General features: G+C 43.2%; 4 protein-coding genes across 5 annotated transcripts; 3 read left to right on the plus strand and 1 right to left on the minus strand.

Annotated features, from left to right (window-relative positions):
- Nucleotides 1-13: 13 nt before the first annotated feature.
- Nucleotides 14-7,896, minus strand: LOC112553299 (mesenchyme-specific cell surface glycoprotein-like). Its single transcript, XM_025220412.1, has 13 exons — nucleotides 7,219-7,896; nucleotides 6,373-6,902; nucleotides 5,607-5,834; nucleotides 5,076-5,291; nucleotides 4,477-4,669; nucleotides 3,632-3,755; nucleotides 3,400-3,514; nucleotides 3,032-3,199; nucleotides 2,650-2,715; nucleotides 2,081-2,319; nucleotides 1,267-1,490; nucleotides 738-862; nucleotides 14-526 (listed from the first exon to the last, which is right to left on the minus strand). The coding sequence occupies exons 3-13, from the start codon at nucleotides 5,800-5,802 to the stop codon at nucleotides 468-470; spliced, it is 1,725 nt and encodes a 574-aa protein (XP_025076197.1). The 5' UTR covers nucleotides 5,803-5,834; nucleotides 6,373-6,902; nucleotides 7,219-7,896; the 3' UTR covers nucleotides 14-467.
- Nucleotides 7,897-8,208: 312 nt separating this feature from the next.
- On the plus strand, nucleotides 8,209-11,553 carry LOC112577119 (suprabasin-like). Of its 2 annotated transcripts, none has more exons than XM_025260077.1 (4): nucleotides 8,209-8,260; nucleotides 8,912-9,042; nucleotides 10,551-11,302; nucleotides 11,406-11,553. In XM_025260077.1, exons 2-3 carry the CDS (start codon nucleotides 8,940-8,942, stop codon nucleotides 11,282-11,284), a joined length of 837 nt encoding a protein of 278 aa, XP_025115862.1. In that variant the 5' UTR covers nucleotides 8,209-8,260; nucleotides 8,912-8,939; the 3' UTR covers nucleotides 11,285-11,302; nucleotides 11,406-11,553. The 2 variants fall into 2 exon arrangements, with proteins under 2 accessions (XP_025115862.1, XP_025115863.1); XM_025260078.1 differs by having other exon boundaries at nucleotides 10,551-11,298.
- A 2,437-nt stretch (nucleotides 11,554-13,990) lies between these two features.
- LOC112577441 lies at nucleotides 13,991-17,853 on the plus strand. Its single transcript, XM_025260514.1, has 4 exons — nucleotides 13,991-14,031; nucleotides 14,571-14,681; nucleotides 15,430-15,933; nucleotides 17,663-17,853. Exons 2-3 carry the CDS (start codon nucleotides 14,579-14,581, stop codon nucleotides 15,903-15,905), a joined length of 579 nt encoding a protein of 192 aa, XP_025116299.1. The 5' UTR covers nucleotides 13,991-14,031; nucleotides 14,571-14,578; the 3' UTR covers nucleotides 15,906-15,933; nucleotides 17,663-17,853.
- Nucleotides 17,854-19,590: 1,737 nt separating this feature from the next.
- On the plus strand, nucleotides 19,591-21,269 carry LOC112577443. The gene is made up of 3 exons (XM_025260516.1): nucleotides 19,591-19,700; nucleotides 20,227-20,337; nucleotides 20,826-21,269. The coding sequence occupies exons 1-3, from the start codon at nucleotides 19,664-19,666 to the stop codon at nucleotides 21,035-21,037; spliced, it is 360 nt and encodes a 119-aa protein (XP_025116301.1). The 5' UTR covers nucleotides 19,591-19,663; the 3' UTR covers nucleotides 21,038-21,269.
- Nucleotides 21,270-21,366: the final 97 nt, after the last annotated feature.

The raw sequence follows: 21,366 nt of genomic DNA on the forward strand, positions 1-21,366 counted from the left end.
CATTTCTCTAATAAATAGCTTCAGTCATTTTATTCTTCAGCAAAACAATGAGACAGTAGCCATTAGCCTGGGACTAAGTGGTGCACCTTTATTCAAAAGCACTTGCATGACAAAATCTTGTACACTCCCATCAGGCTTTTATATAAAAAACTTGTTACATATTAATATTTATCTCTTTTTAAAAGTTACTATGTGTAAATAGCTTTACATTATGGTTGTCGACCATACCTCGACCAAATCTCTTTTACGAAGAAACAAGATTAAACTTCTTTGTATCAGCAAGCCAAACATTTATTTGATCATAATTTAATTAATTTTATATTAGATAATAATTTTTGTTCAAAGCATCACAAAATGTCCTGTGAAAGCCACCTGCCTCACCCACTGGACTGGCTTTTGTTTTTGGGCTATTGCAGTGGTTCTTCTGGTTATAAGAGACCACAGACACAGAAGCCATGTCGGGACTATCAGGAGTCCAGCATCTTCCAAAAGGCAACGACAAGCATAACGAATAACACCAGCTCTCCTGCAAAGAAAATAGCAAAATGATTTAAAGACGTCTCTTCACGAAACCCACGATCTTTATTCTTCTCTTTATTCTTCTCTTAGTTTAAAACTTTGCAGGTCTTGTTGAACCAAAGTAAGAAGAGAAAGGTGCAAGCGTAAACAGGTAAGAGAAATAAGAAAAGATGTAAAAAAAAAAATGTACAGAGTTGGAGGTCGTATGTTTGTCATACCGTTAGGAAGAAACCTTGTGACACCATTCGTGACCTCGACTCTGAGAACTGACAATGTGCCGGAAACGGAACCAGAAACCATCAGGATAGGGAAGCCAGTTGGACTTTCCTCAGAGTTATAGAACCTGCCATCAGAATGTTTGCAGCAGTTGCGAGCTGAATACTGGTTGCTTGATGTTATTGCCAAGAGTTCTAGCGTGTATTATTGTCCGCAGACAAAAAAAAAAAAAAGAGTTCCACTTCCGGTATGTGAGTAGCAGAATCTCAAACATAAAAGTAACTCGTTCTTTTATCCAGAGCTAAAGATCTGGCTCAAGTTAGTGAGCTTAATTCAGTACACTGGATGCTGCTGGTGCTGATGATGTCTATTAGAACAAATAGGTTTTGTTCCATAAATTTTCATTTTTCATCAAAGCAGGTAGTGCCTAACGTAAAGATTAAAACATAAAATATTACATCAAACAAAATAAAAACTAGTCGGTATCTCTGAGGAACACTCGTATCGAGGTCGAATGCCATAGCAACCTACCTGATGCTCTCTGGATCGATGGCGTGGAGTTGTTGGTCCTGGTACATTTGTTGCCATGACGACCCGCTGATCTTCGGGATTCCTTGTGTGTAGTAAGTCTCAAAACGAGGCTGCGTGACGTCACTCAGGCTGAAGACAGCGATGGTGCCCGGACATTCGTTTCCGACGAAGATGAGGAGTCGGTCCTCCAACTTTCCGACAGCTATACTCTCTGTGTCTGGACCCTGGAGGGCGAGAAAGTCGCCATTGGAACAGCCGGGTCAATCAGTAGGGTGTGATGGACAGATCTCACACACACACACTTTATCTCACTTTGTTTAAGACATACTGTCTCACACATACAGTCTCATCTCTTTCTCGCCTTTCTCGCACTCACTCTCTGTTCGTCCTTTTCTCATTTTAACTCTTTGTCTTTCTCTCTCACTCTATCTTTATATCCATGTTTATTTGTAGTATTCTTTACCTGGCTACTTGCATTTCACTTTGACGGGTTGACTATACTGTACCTGTAATTATGTCTACGTGCTTGACCTACATGTACTATTTCATATATATATAGCCACCTGTACAACTCTTTATCTACCTGTAATGCTCTTTATTACATACATAGCTACCTGTACTTCTCTATAGCTTGTCATACCTGTACTTCTTTATGAAAATGAAAACGCACCTCTTCCATAAACATTACTCCTAGCAACCTTTCCTTACCAGTACTATAATATATAACTACCTGTACTCCTCTCTACCTACCTGTACTATGTACATAGCTACCTGCACTACTTTCGCTGGCTACCTGTACACACATCGCGCTCACCGTGTCTGCGGAGCAGGAGTCGAAGTCCTGCGAGACCTTGTGGCTGGCGTTGGTCATGCCGGCGTTGAAGAGGTCCGGTCTGACCTGGGCGAGCATGTCCTCCAGGATGCTGCCACTGTCGTAGACGAGTTCCATGTTGGGCAGGCTCCAGATGGAGAAGCTGCGACCGCCGAAAGTGTAGAAGCTGTGGTGGCGTCCATTGCTGTCCACTCCGTCTACAGTCGACAACATCAGTCTGCCTGCAACACGCACAGACACACATAAACAACCACAGTAGCGACGAACAAAGGATACATTAGAATTATTTCATTAGATGCAATAACAAATCAACAACAGTTGTAACTTCCGGTCTACAGGTACATGCTCTAAGTACCTAACATTACTCGCTAACTGTAAACTTGAAGACAATCCTTAAGAACTACTTTTGAGCTTGAGGACAACTTTGTTCATAACGCGAACGTTCGTAAGTAAAGGGATAGGAGTAGACTGTAGAATCAGGTAAGGGGAGGGAGAGAAGAGAGAATCAAGATGATTTCTCAAGAGCAATGTAGGTAAGAGAGGGCCTGGACCTAATTTGGTGTCGTTCCGGAGAGCTTGCCTCAGCTCACTGCTCACGTTGAGAGATAGTTGAGAATCTGCAAAGAAACAAAGAAATTTACGATCAAACATTTCTTACAGGAATGACCGTCAGACCGACCGCACCAGATTGTGGCTGACAAACAAAAATAATCACAAAATGTCGCACAAGGAAACAGCAGGCAAGTGTTCACACCACGGGGTCAAGACGACCATAAACATGCGTGAAGAAGAGAGGACGACAGAGTGTCACCAGACTTTCTCAATGTATGCAAGAAAGTGTGATTAAGGACGCCACAGAACTGCAAGCTATCATAATTGATAATAATTAATTGATTATAGAGGTCACGTGCGTGCCTGTGTGCGCGTACCCACCGTTGAATTCCCGCCCCCTCCTCTGCTCCACGAAGCCCGGGATGACGTCATAGTCGGTCAAGCCGCCCTCGTTAGCCGTGAGGAGATAGTTTCGGCCCTCCCAGCTAGCTAAAGCCATTCCACCCGGCATGTACATGCCATACAGTGGCCACGGCTCGATGTGAATGCCTGTTACATAAACACCCGCAAATGGCTGATTTCATCATCATCTTCATCATCATCATCATCTGCTAATTTGGATGGTATCTGATATTTACCAGCATTTACCTCCATGGAGTAACCTGTGCCTGCTATATCATATTGTCATTTTCGCTTTGCCACCTGTAGTAATATCTCACTCCGCCATACAGACCGACTAGGTGACGTACCGCCATCCCTGTCGCTAGGATCCAGGCGTGACGTACTCCAAGATTTGAATCCCAGGCCGTAGAGGGCAGTGATGCTGTTGTGCCACAAGTCCACCACCGCCACTGCGTTGTTCTCCTGTAAACGTGTTTACTGCTCTGTTACCATGAACGATTCTGCTGTATTTTCACCGTTACTCATATGTAGAATGAAGTATACCTTACTCGCATGTAGAGTGACGTATAAATTACTCACCTGGAGACTGACGTACACAGTGACCTCGTCATCACTGAGCACCGCGTTCTCAGGCTCCAGGTTGCGGCTGAAACCTGTCCTGCGATACGGCCACCGCACACCTTTCGCCGACAGCTCATTGAACCTGACCCCACGAGACAAGAGTTTGTATTCTAACATGTATAAAATACACGAGTTCTACAGCTCACTCTACCTTCCTTACAAATACTTCAAACGATGGTTTTGTTATCTTGAAAGACATTTTGAAGATTTAGTTTGAAACTATGGAGGTGCGGGCGTGTGCGGACGTTTCACCGACGGACGTTTCACCGACGGACTGCTGGTCGAATTCTGCACTAGCAGGAGTGTGGACAGACAGACATACAGACAGACCACTGACTGACAGACCGACAGACAAGGACAGCAAGGATTCCTCAGGCAGAGAGTTGAACGCGGGGTCATTTCCTGCACTAATTTTGAGCCAAGGGAGAGCATGCAGCATTGGTGTGCACCAGAACGAATGGAGTTGTGGGACTTTGTGAAGCTAGTTAATGTAGGTAAAACAAAATAATGAAGAAACATTTTAGTAGGAGTAAGAGAGTATGACAAATGGAGCTGATCTTACAGCCTGTCCGCTTCTGTAAACAAAGCTCACCAGCAAATAACTGATACTTCTTATTTTCTCATTGTGTTAGTCCATGCATCCTTCACCTTCACCTTTTCTATAACTTACAGATGCCTGACATGATGTGAATTTTTCTGTCTCTCTCTCTCTCACACACTCACCACATACTCTCCTTAACATTAAGTCTGTATATTCATCAACATTACAACATGACTATCGTTAGTGTCATCCCTGTCTCCACCTGTTGTCAAACTGAGTGAAGTTGAGGACGATGACGGATGGTGGATTCTCGAGGCCCCGGGGGAAGCGCAGGAGGGCGATCTCGCCGAGTGGGTCCACAGGTTGTCCGCGCTGTAAGTACGGTTCGTTTTCCATCGTCACGATGATTACTGTGCAGCCCCGGTTCACCAACGCCCTCGCTGGCTGGCCTCGCACTGTCACACACACATCACCGCTAGTCTCACTGACTACCTGATAAAACACCTGGGTAGCGCCGCAGTCTCGAGTAAATACTAGTATTATACCAGCCTGTCTAGGAAAACAAAAAGTAGGACTGTTTAAAGCCTCACTGTCAAGCAGACAACAGGATTGTATAAAACCTTTCTGTCAAGCAAAAAATGATTTTAACTCCATTGTCCAGTTTTTCACCTGTCCACCTTGGAGTCAAAGGAAGCGTTGTTAAGGTCTAATGCCAAAACTAGACAAACTTCACTGTTTCACCTCTCTCTTTCTCTCTCTCACACACACACACTCCTTATAACTCTCTTTAACTTCTTCTCTCGCCATGCACGCCGTGCACACTTGACTACAGGCAGGACGTGAAGTCGCCATCTTACGTACGTGTCACGTTCTGAAGCTGCCTCATCGTGCCATCGAAGTGCTGGTAGACCAGGACTCCTCCCAAAGTCACATTCCACGTCTGTCGGTAAGTCACGATCACCATTTCCTGGCAAACCGCCACGTCAGTCAGCTTGAGGCCCGGGTATGGCACCTGGTACACGGGCGCGAGCGTGAGAGGGTCAAGGTTCACCCTGAGGACGTGCAGCATGGTGTCACCTGCAAACAGGTTCGACGTCGCGTAAAGGTCGCTGCTAACTTTGGCTGGTCCTAGTATAGAATCGTCTAATATCAGGTTGTTATAGACAGGTGTGACATAACCTTGGTACCGTCCAGTCTAACATCACCTTGTCACAGACAGCTCGAGCACCAAGAGAACATCTCTCAACGACACGAGGTCAAATTTGCTGTTTGCACCTGTGGCGGGCCTTTTGATGTATCGTCACCCCTGGGGTGAAGGGGAAGTGGGTACCAAGTGTTGGTATCGTCTGTTTCTCTATTATAAATACTTTAATTATTTAATTTCACACATACCGACAGTGTATATCAGTCCGCTCTCGACGTCATACACAAAGCGATGCACCGCGTTGTCATCAAAGCTGTTGGGAGGGCCGCCGGTTTCCATGGTGTTGGACAGGTAGACTGTGGTCAGGTGACTAAGGCGCACCTGGAAGGCCACACACTGGGCCAACAGCATGCAAAGGGAGGTGATCATCAGGGTAGACTGCATGATCGCTGCTTGACTGACGATGCCGACTTGTGCTGAAACATTATCGCAAAAACAAACAAACAAACAAACAAACAAACAAACAAACAAACAAACATCAAACGATTTTTTTACGCAAACGAAAAAAAAAAATGTAACCTGTCTACCGTTGACTATCACAGCGCCCTGACATCCGATCCCATTGATGATAACTTCAGTACCGCCATCTTGATGTTTTACCATGCTTACCGTATTTATTATACATATACACATATGCTCTCATAATACTTCATTTTCCATGTTCTATACTGCTACATATCTGCCTCCTGTCAGCTCCGATATGTGTGACTTTGTTGTCATCTGTGAGTTTTTTCTGTTGTTATTTGTTATTTTCACAACGTGTGCTTTTATTTGTTATTGAATACGAATAGCTAAATGGAAAAGTTGTTTCACTGGGGGAGGATCACTCATTAAAAGCTTGTACTTTTGTTAGCACGCCGTCTGCTCTAAAGTAAATAAAGTTTCGATGATTAAAAAAAGAAATAATTAAAGACTTTCGTACATGATTTGCCATAAATACATTCATATACTTACAGAACTGTCAATTCACACTATCCTCCAGCAAGGCAAATAACCGTTTAACATCAGCTCCTCCAGTCCGCGTCCTCTAGTGGAGGTGGTAACCAAGGCAACAGTAAGATGCAGAGATGGACACAGGCTGACCAAGTCTTCAAAGTTGAGAACTATGTGTGAGGTCTGCAGAACTCGATGTGTTCCCCAAGAGGTCTGAGAGGTCTGAGATGCTGAGAGGTGTGAGCTGCCCACACATGCACTGACCCAGCTGCATATCTGCTGACCCCAGGGTCACCGACGAGACAAGACAGGGTGTCACCTTACTCCTTGCACAATGTTCTTGTCGCACTCCGCTGTCTTGTGTTTCCAGTCCCTTCTCATTAGCTGTTAACTGGTTCCAGATTTGTCATATCCCTAAAAGCAGCCCTGTGTCGCAAAACCTGATATGCGTGTGAGCGATGAGGTCTCCCTCCCCCTTTCCTATCAGTGATGCGGTGATGGGGTCACGTGACGGCATAGGGGTGATGCTCTCTGATACTATGTCTCTGATTCTGGACAAAACTGTACTTAGTGACTCGTGTGGGTGTACTTACATGTATGTAACCTGTCTACAAATGTGTATCTCCCCTTAAATCATAGTTCTAACATACTGGAGATACTTTTCACCTCCGAGATATTGTATATTCAGAGCAGCATCTCAACAGTAGTTGACGACAAAAAGTGTATATCTGCCCAACATTAAATTATAAATATCCCCTTTCTCACACATTATTTGTGACTTCCTTGCATTCTTCTGAAAATTGAGGATGGCTGATGAGTTTTCCTTCCTGTAAATTATCAATCATGTAACTTCTCAGTGTCACTCACCTTTGAGCACCGATCAGCAACTCCACTAGTCTCTGTTGACTATCACAGCCCCTGACATCCGATCCCATCGCAGGGTAAAGGCACTTTCTGGGACAAAAACTATCTACTCATAGCACGCGGGGTCCTGCACTCACTCATTCACACATACAGTCTCACACATTATTTTCAGGACAGTTTACCGACAGCAGACGTAAAGACAGAATGAAGCTGCAGGTGGAAGGCAAGGAGAAAAGAGAAGGGGTGGGTGGGTCAGCGTGGCAAAGACAACATGTAGCAACTACATAGAAACCTGTAACCTGTCTAAAGAAACATATAGCACCTACTCATAAACATGTAGCGACTATACAGAAACATGTAGTAGGTCAACAAACATGTGACAAGGGTTATGAAACTGAGTGCTGAATTCTACTATGGGTACTATGCCTGCAACTACACCACTACAGCGACTATGTTTACCACTACTGTAACTATTATGATACTATGGCTGCTATGGCGGCTACTGTAGCTACTATCATAACATTTAAAAAATAACATCTCAAAAACAAGCCACCGCTGTACAAATCACACAGGATTCAAGCAGGTCATCTTCTCCCACGGCAAGGTGACCCTATACCTTATAAAATGTCACGTGACTATACAACATTCGTTCGGTCACTGACATCGCATGATCATTAAAGTCAATCAATTATAAATAAAAATTGAAAAGCAAAGTCTTTATGTAGGACGGCCAGCACAACCACCTGTCTTCTGGATTTGTGCTTGGGTTATCTTCTTTCTTTGGGTTTTTTTTTTTTTTTTTTTTTTTGGGGGGGGGGGCATTTTTGACAATTCCTAGTATTATTACTTGTTATAAAAATAACGGGCATGACATAGTGATCCAGTTTATAAAAAGTTAAAATATTGTATCCTGATTTAGGAAAGACGGAATTCTTATCTTCGTTCTTGGCACGTGAGAAGTCAACAGGTGTAGCATGTTCCAGTCCTTTTATATAAGGTCTGATGTAATGTCTGGTATTTACCAGCCGGGCCCTCAATAAGTAAGGTAAGAATGGGGACACAGACATGGCAGAATACTTTGTTTTTACTTACTAATAAACAGCATGTCTGGTAATGCGGTCACAGCTTTAGTACGCCTCCTAAATACTACCAATAAACAGACAGACAATATTGGTTGTGTTCAGAAAACATTGCAGCTGTAAGAAAACATTGCAGCTGTCTGTAAAAGAATTCCGATGACAGCCTGAGAGGGTCTGTGCTGTTTGTACCGGCGATTATCACACCATTTCATCGTCTTTGACGATCTGATCTGATCAGACGACAGGAAGCAAGACTGATAAGGATTCAAACTTTTCTCAGCTGTTGGTCGTTAACATCAAGTCACGTGGGACCGTCATAATTTTGTTAATGACTATCTACACTAATCCACTCTGCTTTGTATTGATAGTGTGGATGAAATATATTGCAGAATTAGGAAGGGAAAAGCTAGTTGGTAGAGGGAGAGACACATTTCTAAAAAGAACTAGTTCAAGAATCATGGCTACTTCCGATGAAGGTTGTTTTAGGTGACAGGGGACGTACATGACAACTGAGAGGATTTGACATACAAACACGATTATTTATTTTGAACCCAATGAAAATTGTAGTCACAATGAAAGGAAACGAAGAGCAGGATTTTTTCCGGTTTTGGTTGCAGATCTCACCTGATCTCATCATATCTCACCATGAAGATCTTCTTGATCCTCTGCGCTTGCGCAGTCGTCTCGTCAGCCCCATACTCAAGTATTCTTGAACAGATTCTGAAACTTGAGGAACTGCTGATTAAGAGTGAGTTTGTTTGGAAACAGGATGCACATCGGTTATTACACGAGCGCGCACACACCGACACACCACACAAACACGCGTCCAACATGCACGTACGTATGCACACACACACACTCACACACGCATATTCTCTATTTCTCTTAGTCTTACACACACACAGGCATTCTGCGACACATTCTGTAGCAGAGCAACCAGTGGAACACACCGCTGTACATCAATTTCATCGACCTGGAGAAGGCTTTTGACAGCATTCACCGAGAGTCCTTATGGAAGATCCTGAGGGATTACGGAGTCCCTGCAAAACTTGTTCAGGTCATTGCAATGCTGTACAACAATTTCAAATCCCAGGTTGTCTGTGACAGGGAGCTCACAGACCCCTTCAACGTCAGTACCGGGGTGAAGCAGGGCTGCATTCTGTCGCCGTTCCTCTTCATCCTGGCCATGGACTGGATCATGAAGACTTCCACCGACAGTGAGAGAAAAGGGATCAGATGGACCACGGCTATGACAGAAACAATAATGCTGGAAGACTTAGACTTTGCTGATGACATTGCTCTGCTGTCACACCGCCACCAAGACATGCATGAAAAAACAAAGGCCTTCTCAGAAACAGCTGGAAACCTTGGCTTGAAGGTCAGCGCAAAGAAAACGAAAAGTATGAGAGTGAACGCCAGAGTCCAAGACAGCATCAAACTAAATGGAGAAGAGATTGAGGAAGTTGACAGTTTCACCTATCCTGGGTCCAAAATGTCAAACACCGGGGATGCGGAGGTGGAGATTCGAGCCAGCCAGGCCTTTGTCTCACTCACGAGCACATGGAAGGCAACAAACATCAGCCAGAAGATCAAACTGAGAATCTTCAAGTCAAATGTGATTAGCACCCTCCTTTACGGATCCGAATCTTGGAAGATGACCAAAACCATCAGTAACAAGCTTGACGTCTTCCAAAACAGATGCCTCAGGCGCATACTTAACATCTTTTGGCCAAACACCATCACCAACGAAGAACTCCAGCGAAGAGCTGAAACCGAGTCCATCACCACGCAGGTTCAACGTAGGCGTTGGCGATGGATTGGACATGTGCTCCGCCAGCAGACAGCAGACCTTTCCAGAGTCGCCCTACGATGGACTCCAGACGGCCGAAGAAAACGAGGCCGCCCAAAGGAAACTTGGAGAAGAACAGTGGAAAGGGAGATGAAAGGAAAGGGATGGACATGGGGTCACCTAGAGCGGGTTTCAGCCGATCGACATCGGTGGCGGACTTTGGTTGAGGCCTTATGTGCAACCTGATGCACGAAGAGGACTAGATAGATACACACACAGGAGAGAGATGCAAAATAGAGTGAGAGAAATAGAGAAAATGACAGACTTTTTAACGAATAAAACAAACCACATACACTCACTTACTCATGCCAGTAGTTCTCTTTCGTAGTTTCCACGCAAACAATATGCCTTACACTTCCGTTTATAAATATTTGAAATGAGTCAGATTCGATCATTTGTCCTGACAGACCCAGAAGAGGCGAAGGCTTTGCTGGAAAAGTTGATAGGAGAGCATCACCTAGGAAAACGTTTGTTTTTTCATTCGATGGTCCACAGCATCGGACACGCCGTGGAAACAGCAGTCAAAGATGTCGGCCACGCTGTTGAGTCAGCAGCCACGGATGTCCGTCACGCAGCTGGCTCGCTCGTTGATGGCGTGGAGTCAGCGGTCAAAGATGTCGGTCACGCAGCTGGCGCGGTCGTGCATGGCGTCGAGTCAGCGGTTAAAGATGTCGGTCACGCAGCTGAAGCTGTATTAAAAGGAGTCGAGACGGCAGCTCACGAAGTCGGTCATGCAGTGACAGCTCACAGCTTGAAAGAAGCCCTGAAGGATCTCGGTCACGCAGCAGGAGACTTGGTGAAGGGCGTTGAGACAGGAGTGGAAGATGTCGGCGATGCCGTAAAAGACGTAGAGCAAGGCGTTGAGACAGCTGCACAAGACCTCAGGCAGGCAGCTCGAGATCTGCGACAAGGTATCAGTCACCTTTGCCACTATGTGGTGCAGGCAGCTGGCGATCTTGAGCAAGGCGTTGAAACCGGAGCCGAGGAAGTGGCGCAGTCTTTGCCACTCATCGGTCATGCCGCGTCAGATGTGGTTCAAGCCTATTTTCATACTCTCCAAGCATCCGGGGCTTTCAAGCAGCCCAGTGAGGAGACCTGCCGGGATTCCATTCTGGCCTTCATCGGCGCTCCGGGAAAGTAGGAGCCGAAGCCGAGGCAGGTTTGTTAGATTTTACTGGCTTTAGTTAAGAACGTCCAACTGAATTAAGTTTATCAAAACACAAAAGTAGTCAGAGGTTTTAACAGACGCCCTCTTTTTGCAGAAGAATAATCTGATCAAGCTTTTCGGCGATAACGGCTCAAGTTGCTTCCGTACGTGCAACAGTTGAAGAAACTAATGGTTTCATAAGTTAAGTTATAGCTTGTTAAAATAAACACTTAATTTTACATTAAATAAAAAACAAAACAATGTTTGACTCATGCAGGTCCTTTACAAGTTTCGTAATTGATGATTTGAGGAGAGTGACTGTTCCTGAATGAAGTTGCTTCCCCTGCATCCCCCCCTACACGTGGTGTGGGTGTGGAGACAAGGCACACGTGCACACACACACACACACAAAACACACAAACACACAAACACACAAAACACACAACAGGCACGCGCGATTAAAGACGCCGATCAACAATGGATGAATCTGTGATTCTTGTTCTTGAATCTTTTGTTATAAGAATGCAAGACCGCAAACCCACATATAACTGCCAACTCTTGTCTTCCATTCAACAAAATTCTGTTCACAGTACAAAAGATGTATACAAATGCAGTTTCTCGTCAACCATTTATCTACTCTTAATCTTTATCTATGTCTACAACGAGACAGATCAAGATGTTTTGAATATCAGCTTATAATACACGGCTTTAAAGGTAAGATAATGGTAAAGGTCATTGCAAGTTGCAAGGAAGCGGATATCCGAGGGGTTAGAGTGCTGATGTCCGAACTGAGATGCACACCGGTTCGATGCCCGTGTAGCGCTGCTCACTTTCCCAAGCTGCTCCCAGTGGGAGAACACTTGGTACATCTTAGATAATAATACTCGACTGAGAACCCAAATTTACTTTTGTAACAAAATAAAAGAATGTGAAGACACACAAAGAGTTTGAATGCTAAAATAAGATTTAATGATTGTATTGCCAATTAAGAAAATTTTCGTAAATCTTCTAACCGGCTCCTGTCGTTTGGGACTCAGACTCACATAGACGCTGCAGTTGACAGGGTCCACCACTGTTGCCGGCTGTGGGCGATAATCAGCAGGTCCTGTTAGTCACTGCGGCATGGACTATTTGGTCACGTGACCAAAGAAGACCACGTCCCTTGACTGTTGAAAGTAGAGGTTCCTGGCGTCCTACGAGTGTGGCCATCTTGTTTCATACAACACCGTTGGTTCTATATTCCCTGTATGAGATCCTCAGCAGCCTCCTCATGTACTTGTTGGATTACCTTTCCGTGTCCACGTGTCACATCCATGGAGCAGGATCGGTAGTAAACCTTATTATGGCTATGCCAGATCCTGTTTAGCCTACTAGCCATTGCCGCCATTGCGATCCTGATGTGGATGGCGTGGGGCTGAAGTCTTTGGAGAGGGTGGCTCCCAAGTATTTCGAGCTGTACCCCGCTCATTGAGATTTCTACTTTGCTGCTGCCATTGACCATTTTCTCAGTGCTGGTCTCTCCATTCCATGTCAAATTGTCTGTCAGCAGTAAGGTCTTGCAAGTTTTTGTTGGTGTCTGGTAACAGATTTATATCGTCTTCAGGTTGATGATCAGTGCTTCGACCATGATGTTCTCCAAGAAGATATTGAACAGCACCGGCGATAGGGGACATCCCCGAATCTTCTTTTACCATGGCCGTATAGCATGTAGTTCTCCGCATACCTGAGGACCGACTGTCTGGTTTTGTCAGCGACCGTCTGGCGAAGACACACAAGTACAGAAGGTGACAGCTTCGTGCTTCATTTATAGTTGTTTTTATAATGAAGCAGATCGTGATATCCGTTATCTTTAACTGCGTAGCAGGGACGAAGGTTGAAAATAATCAAGATAAAGGTTGCAAGAAGGAAGAAACTCTTTTTTTAAAATTACGATGTGCAAGATTACATTTACCAAAATATAAGTAATGCCATCTCCGTCCTTGGCCTACAAGCCCACAGACATCTCGGAGATCGTACATTTTTATTTTGAAGCATATTTACAAATAATCTACAGTCCTACTGAAACGTAAGCAACTTAAAAACGTTTCCGAAGGCCCAAGGATTAAGACTCGTACTAAAACAACTATTTTAGTTTAAATATTAAGCAAACTTAAGAAATAATTAATGACTTTAGGAAAAAACCTCCTAATGCTGACGTGAATGGCTGCTGAGGTAAAAGAGTACCTGATTATTCTGGAATACTGAATACACTGGAAATGTTATTTACATCAAAACGAATGATTAAATCAAGTTTCTCCATATGAATGTCCGCCGGAGTTGGACTTGAAAAACAGAGGTCACCTAATGTAAATGATAACGTCTTCGAATGATGATCATGATGATGAAGTAGAGAATTTTTGGGAGTGGATGTGTTGTTCTCTCAATGAAGTCATACTTAGGATAAACAAACATGTTTTGATTCTGAGAACTGTCTATAGAACCCTGAAGACGCAAATATCATGGGTGAAGCTTTGAGTATCGTCGTGTGTTGTGGGTTTTGTGGTGAGCTCTCATTAATTACATAATAGTGGTGCTTACCACCCTTCGCCTCAGAAAAACGAGCAAACAAGATGTTGCTCTAGATTGTTACTTATTGTGATTCACCATGAGAACAGGCCACATGCTGTTTGCTGGTCACCAATAAAGTATATATAAACAATAGAAAATGCTATTTTGTTATTCTCGTTTAAGTGTCTACTAAGGTAAGGATGAACTGGTTCTTCATTTACTTTCTCTGTCTTCTTTGAAACTATGACAATTTTTAGGAATGACAATGTCGCATAAAAGATATAACTAACATTTGAAGAGCACCGATAACATTTACTATTCAGCCTATCCATTTTGAAACAAACCTTACTGACGTTTTTGTGAAAGAAGAGACAAAGATATAATATTGTAACAGTAAGCTCGACTGTACTTTCCAAATATCAAATAATGAGCCAAATATTGCTCTTAGGCATGTAATAAAGTATTAAAGTTAAACATACATGAATTAAAAATTGATAGCAATCACTTCTGAAACTTCAAATTTCTGTCTAGGCCATTATTAAAGGATAAATATTTTGATCTACATTAAAACATGTACCAAACAATATTTTAGAAGGCCCGCGTCTCCAACACAATTAAGCTGTTGGGCTATCGGGACTTCTATCTCCTGTAATGTAACTATCACCAGATTGTAACTAATATAATGGAAATTGGAGAAGACAGCAGATGAGCATGTTCAGGTCTGTTGTTGTAGATATCGCCATGAAGTTTGTCCTGCTTCTGTGCGCCTGTGTGGTTGTGTCTTCCGCCCTGGAGCTTCCTAGTCTCAAGCTGCTGTTGGAGCAGAAACACCAACTGCGTACGAGTAAGTGATCTTTATGTTATTTTCCACCTGGACATGTGGACAATTGCTTCACAGACGCAAACCATCCACCCACTCACCCACACACATGTCACGAACGGATGCGGTGCACTACACAACTGCACATTTTGTCAACAAAGAACACAACGACTACTGTAGGCTGCCCATGTCGTAGATATTTATTGTGCCTGGCCGAGGACTTTCACGAGACAACCACAAAAACCATTCTCACCTGCCATGAATACATCTTGTGTACGGCTCGTCCTCCGCTAAACTACTGCGAGGTCATCCTAGCGAGGGAACCAAATCAATTTGGAGACCACGGCGGGTACGTCCTTCCTTCTGGACGGTCGCAATGATTATATACTACCATTGTGCCTGTTTCCCGGGGTGAATACAGTGCTCACACCTGGTATATTTTTAAACCTTTATACTTCTGAAGTATACATTGTATTTATTCCCTCGAATTCACGTGCAGAGAGTTAAAAGCGTTTGCTGCAAGCAATGATTCGGGACACAACAACAACAACAACCACCTTTGATTCTCGATTTGCTCTGACAGGCACTGAGAAGGTGTAGAAGTTGCTGGAGAAGCTCTCTGGTGGACATCGCCTGCTGAAATATACTGAATGTAAAATAAACTCTCGCGTAAAGAGAAATTTCCTCTGCAATAACACACCCACCGGACCTTTCTCAAAAATTTGCAAGTTGTACAGTTGAACATGTCACTGTCTATCACTTTTTGTTTCAGATCAGGGAGAGCAATCCTCACTAAAGAAACGGAGTGAGCCACAGCTGGGAAAACGCTTGTGGATCGGCTCCGTAGTCCACAGTATCGAACATGCAGCTCAGAATGTCGGTCATGCGGTCGAGACAGCAGTCCACGATGCTGGTCATGCATTAGGAGGTCTTTTGGAAGGCGCCAAAGATGTTGTGGGAGAGGCTAAGAATGCATTCCAAAATGTTCTGAAGGACATCGAGAGAACAGTCCAAGATCTTGGTCACCAACTTTCAGATTTACTATCAAGCGTTCCGAATGTATGTAACTATCTCGTTCATAACGGCTCGACAGTCGTTCCTACTGATGTTACAGTGCCTCCAGAGTTAGAGCGAACACTTCAAGTAGTGTTACAAGCTTTCCAGAAAGCGCTCCCTACAACTGAAACTCTAAAGCATCTCACTGAGGAAGCATGCCGGGATGTTCTACACTCAATCATAGGAAAGTAGAGGCTCATGACGAATCAGCTTCACACAGGTCAGGTTTTACCAGACTTGCAAAAGAATTTCAAACACAGTAATCATATCACAAGAAGCACTCTAACAATGATATATAATGCTTTATTACTTTAGTTATTTTCAATTATCCTTTTCTTACTATCCTAGGTGTGGCCCTGTTCAGGTGTCTACATTTGCAGAATAATGAGTTTTCTGATATTTCTCAAAGTCTTAACAATCGGGGTAAAATGCTACAATTTATCGCTGAATGAATTTTGAATTGTGACCTGTAATATAAGAAAACTTAATGAGACCCATGCTTGTTTAGAAAGACAGAGAGTTTATGGCTTGTGAATATACGTATATTGGTGGAACCCCCCGTCCCCTTAGGTTTATGCTCCTATCCAACTGGAGAAAAATGTATGCCCACATACTTGTCTTTTTCTGAATTTTAGTCAGTTGTCCCTGAGTGAGCAGGTCCTGTACAAGACGACCAGTCCAGTCTTTGACCTTCGTAAGTCAGTTCTTTCTGTGGCCACCGCGGTGTCCACTACCCTCCAAGGTACCTTGAAAGAAAGTCTTCGACAGGGTGTCGTGCCGGGTCACATGACCACAGAAGACCAGCTTACGTCAACTAACTGTTGCAAGTAGAAGTTCCTGGTGTCCTATGAGTGTGGCCATCTTGTTTCTTACAAAGTCGTCGGTTCTATGTTCTCTGTATGAGATCAGGAGCAGCCTCCTCAGGCACTTGCTCTCCAAATGCCTAGATTCTTCTTTCCGTTTCAGAGTTCAGATGTCACATTCGTAAAGCAGGATCGGCACTACCAGGGATTTGTACACCTTGCACTTGATAGTAAACCTTATCTTATGGCTATGCCACTTTGTCCATTCTTCGCGTTCCCAGACTCTTTGGCACAGGACAGTCAGAGCCTTTGTAGTGTCTTCCCCATCCTGCTTGAGTAGCTTAGCTGGAACAACGCCTTGCGACTTTCCTCCCTTCAGACTGTGTACAGCTCTTTCGTGCTCTTCCCTGAACAGACTAGTAGGTCTGAAGGTTCACTGTTTTCCAGTCTGATTGTTTTTGAAGGTTGTCGGCGTCTGTTTTCAGCTGGAAGTTGTACAGGTCTTTGCAGTACTCAGTCCTTCGATTGAGTACAGCATTGCTTTCTGTGAGGTGGCCATTGCTGTCTTTGATGACTGAGGTCTTGTGCTGATCTATCTTAGTGATGGTCTTTTAGAAGGTGGTAGGCATTTTTTAACCATTCCATCCTCTATGTCCCGGCATTGGCTCTCGATCCAGTCATCCTAGCTGTCTTCATTCCTTTCTTGATGAGACAGTTCACCTCTGTGTATTTGAAAGCTGTTTTAGGTTTGATTTTCTTTTATCTCTTGAAGAACCTCCTTTGGTCACAAAGTTATAAGACTTCATTCGTGACATGTTTAATTCTTATTTTGTCATCCTATGACTTTCTGGTCTGTTTATAGTAGCACTTCTTTGATATTTCCATCGAGGGTGTCTACATCACATCAAAGTTTCCTCCAACTGTGACCTCGAAGTGTTCTGCAACATTTGGGTCTCACAGCTTCTCCAAATCAAAGTGAATTTCGGGGGGTGAGGTGTCTGAGAGTCATTTCCTTTTCAGATTACTCTAGTCCTAAATAATAAAACTTCGATGTGTTTAACATAAAATTATATTAATTTTTGATTTATCAGTGAAGTTACAGTATCAGATAATCTGATGGACTAATACACCAGCGTTCTTCGACAGATCTCGAACAGTGCAACTGACGACATTGAGAAATATTTCCGGTTCCTGTGGGTGATTTCTTCTCAAGAAGATGTTGGACTCTCTGTTTCTGGAAGTCGTCTCTTTATCCTGCGATCTCTACGTCAGACGTCCTGTGTCTAAATGCTCTTGACATTCACATACAGAGGAGAATAAAGTAACGAACAACAATGGCTGCCTTTTGTCATTTGGTTCATTGCTGCGTCTGTGTGTGTCCAAGATAAGGTGTATGAAAATATGTTGTTCTATAATGTGTCGCTGTTGTAGGCCGAGCTAAAGCACAAGTTCTTAGAAAACTGCTGTCTGCTGTTCCTCAACTGTCAGTGTTCTTTAAAGTCATGAAATTTAATATAATTAAGATTTAAGTGCACCGATAAAATTTGGTTATCAAGCTCATCCATTACAGACAACCCTTACAGTCGTTTTCGTCAAAAGAGATACATCTCTGACAACAACAACAACGTTTACATTGTTGACTTTGCGCTAAAACTGCGATTGATGTGGATGGCGTGGAGCTGCAGTCTTTGGAGATGAGTGCTGGTCTCCATTCCATATCAAATTGTCTGTCAGTGGTAAGGTCTTGCAGGTTTTTGTTAGTGCCTGATAACAGACTCATATCGTCTGCAGGTTGATGATCGGTGCTTTAAACATTATGTTCTCCAAGAAGATATTGAACAGCACCGGTGATAGTGGACATCTTTCATCATAACATGTAGTTCACCGCATACCTGAGGACTGAATGTTTGGCTTTGTCAGCGACCGTTTGGCGAAGACACACAAGTACAGAAGGTGACAGCTTCGTGCTTCATTTATAGTTCGCAGATACAACTTGTTTTTATAATGATGCAGACCGTGATATCCGTTGTCTTTAACTGCGTAGCAGGGACGAAGGTTGAAAATAATCAAGATAAAGGTTTCAAGAAGGAAGAAATTCTTTCTTAAAATTACGGTGTGCAAGATTACATTAACCAAAATATGAGTAATGCCATCTCCGTCCTTGGCATACAAGCCCACAGGACATCTCGGAGATCGTGCATTTTTTAATTGTAAGCATATTACAAATAATACACAGTCCTACTGAAACGTAAGCAACTTAAAAACGTTCCAGAAGGCTCAAGGATTAAGACTCGTACTAAAACAACTATTTTAGTATAAATACTTCAGAAATGATTAATGACTTTAGGAAAAAAAAAACCTTCTCCTAATGCTGACTTAAATGGGTACTGAGGTAAAAGAGCATCTGATTACTCTTGAATACTAAATACACTGGAAATGTTCTTGACAACAAAACGGAGGAGATAATGACACTGCGATAAATATTGGTAGTGCCAAAAATAGGCAAGAAAAAAAAAGAATACTCACAAAAATAATGAAAATGTTGGTGCCTGGGTATCAAGAAAATTAAATAAAATATAAATAATCATCAGGACAACAGCTACAATAAAATTCCTGCATAATTCACAGCGCGTGCGGTCACTGATTCAAGAGGTAGATGACCTTTCGAGGGAAACTATATTTAAGATTTATCAAGGTTTTGAGATAAGCCATGAAGTAGAGAATCTTTGGGAATGGATATGTACATACAACATGTTGTTCTCTCAGTTAAGTCATACTTAGGATACACAAACAACATGTTTTGATTCTGAGTCCTGGCTATAGAACTCAGAAGACCCAAAAATTTTTGCTGAAGCTTTGAGTGTGTGTCCTTCTCCAGCATCGTCGTGTATCGTCGTATGTCATCGAGTATCGTCGTGTATCATCCTGTGTCGTCGTGTATCGTCGTGTATCGTCGTGTTTCGTCGTATGTTGTGGGTTGTGTGCTGTGCTCTCATAAATTACACAATATTGGTGCTTACCACTATTTGCCTCAGCAAAGCGAGTAAACAAGATGTTGCTCTAGATTGTTACTTATTGTGATTCACCATGAGAACAGGCCACATGCTGTTTGCTGGTCACCAATCAAGTATATATAAACAATAGAAAATGCTGTTTTGTTATTCTCGTTTACGTGTCTACTACGGTAAGGATGAAATGGTTCCTCATTTACTTTCTATGTCTTCTTTGAATCTATGACAATTTTTAGGAATGAGAATTTCGCTCTAAAGATATAACTAAGATTTTAAGTGCACTAATAAAATTTACTATTCAGCCTGTCCATTTTGAAACAAACCTTACTGACGTTTTTGTCATAGAAGATACAAAGATATATTATAACAGTTAGCTTGACAGTACTATCAAATAATGAGGCACAATATTGCTCTTAGGCATGTAATAAAGTATTAAAGTTAAACATACATGAATTAAAAATTGATAGCACTCGCTTCTGAAACTTCAAATTTCTGTCTAGGCCGTTATTAAAGGATAAATACTTTGATCCACATTAAAACATGTACCAAACAATATTTTAGAAGGCCCGCATCTCCAACAAAATTAAGCTGTTGGGCTATCGGGACTTCTATCTCCTGTAATGTAACTATCCCCAGATTGTAACTAAGATAATGGAAATTGGAAAACACAGCAGATGAGCATGTTCAGGTCTGTTGTAGGTATCGCCATGAAGTTTGTCCTGCTTCTGTGCGCCTGTGCGGTTGTGTCTTCCGCCCTGGAGCTTCCTAGTCTCAAGCTGCTGTTGGAGCAGAAACACCAACTGCGTACGAGTAAGTGATCTTTATGTTATTTTCCACCTGGACATGTGGACAATTGCTTCACAGACGCAAACCATCCACCCACTCACCCATCCACACGTGCTCTCACGCACGCGCACACACACACACGTCACCAACGGATGCGCTGCACTACACAACTGCACATTTTGTCAACAAAGAACACAACGACTACTTTAGGCTGCCCATGTCGTAGATATTTATTGTGCTCGGCCAAGGACTTTCACGAGACAACCACAGAAAGCATTCTCACCTGCCATGAATACATCTTGTGTACGGCTTGTCCTCCGCTAAACTACCGGGAGGTCACCTTAGCGAGGGAACCAAGTAAATTTGGAGACCGCGGCGGGAACGTCCTTCCTTCTCGACGGTCGGAATGATTATATACTACCATTGTGAGGGTTTCTCGGGTTGAACACGGTATATTTCTGAACCTTTGTTGTACAGCTGAACATGTCACTGTCAATCACTTTTTGTTTCAGATCCGGGAGAGCAATCCTCACTAAAGAAACGGAGTGAGGCACAGCTGGACAAACGTTTGTGGCTCGGGTCCGTAGTCCACAGTATCGAACATGCAGCTCACAATGTCGGACATGCGGTCGAACATGCAGTTCACAATGTCGTACATGCAGTTCACGATGTCGGACATGCGGCCCAAGATGTTGGTCATGCAGTAGGAGATATTGTGGGATAGGCTAAGAGTTCAATCCAAAAGGTTCTAAAGGGCATGGAGAGAACAGTCCAAGATCTTGGTCACCAACTTTCACATTTTACTATCAAGCATTCGGAGTGTATGCAATGATCTCGTTCATGGCGGCTCGACAGTCGTTGCTACTGATGTTACAGCGACCCCAGAGGGACATCAAACACTTCAAGATCACATCAAATTTTTCGCATACAGAGACGAATAAAATAACGAACAACAATGACTGCCTTTAGTCTTTCATTGTTTCATCTGTATGTGTTCCAGATAAAATGTATGAAAACATGATGTTTCTTCAATGTGTCTCTGCTGTAGGCCGA

The sequence above is a fragment of the Pomacea canaliculata genome, linkage group LG12, assembly GCF_003073045.1.
Source record: "Pomacea canaliculata isolate SZHN2017 linkage group LG12, ASM307304v1, whole genome shotgun sequence".
Taxonomy (NCBI): domain Eukaryota; kingdom Metazoa; phylum Mollusca; class Gastropoda; order Architaenioglossa; family Ampullariidae; genus Pomacea; species Pomacea canaliculata.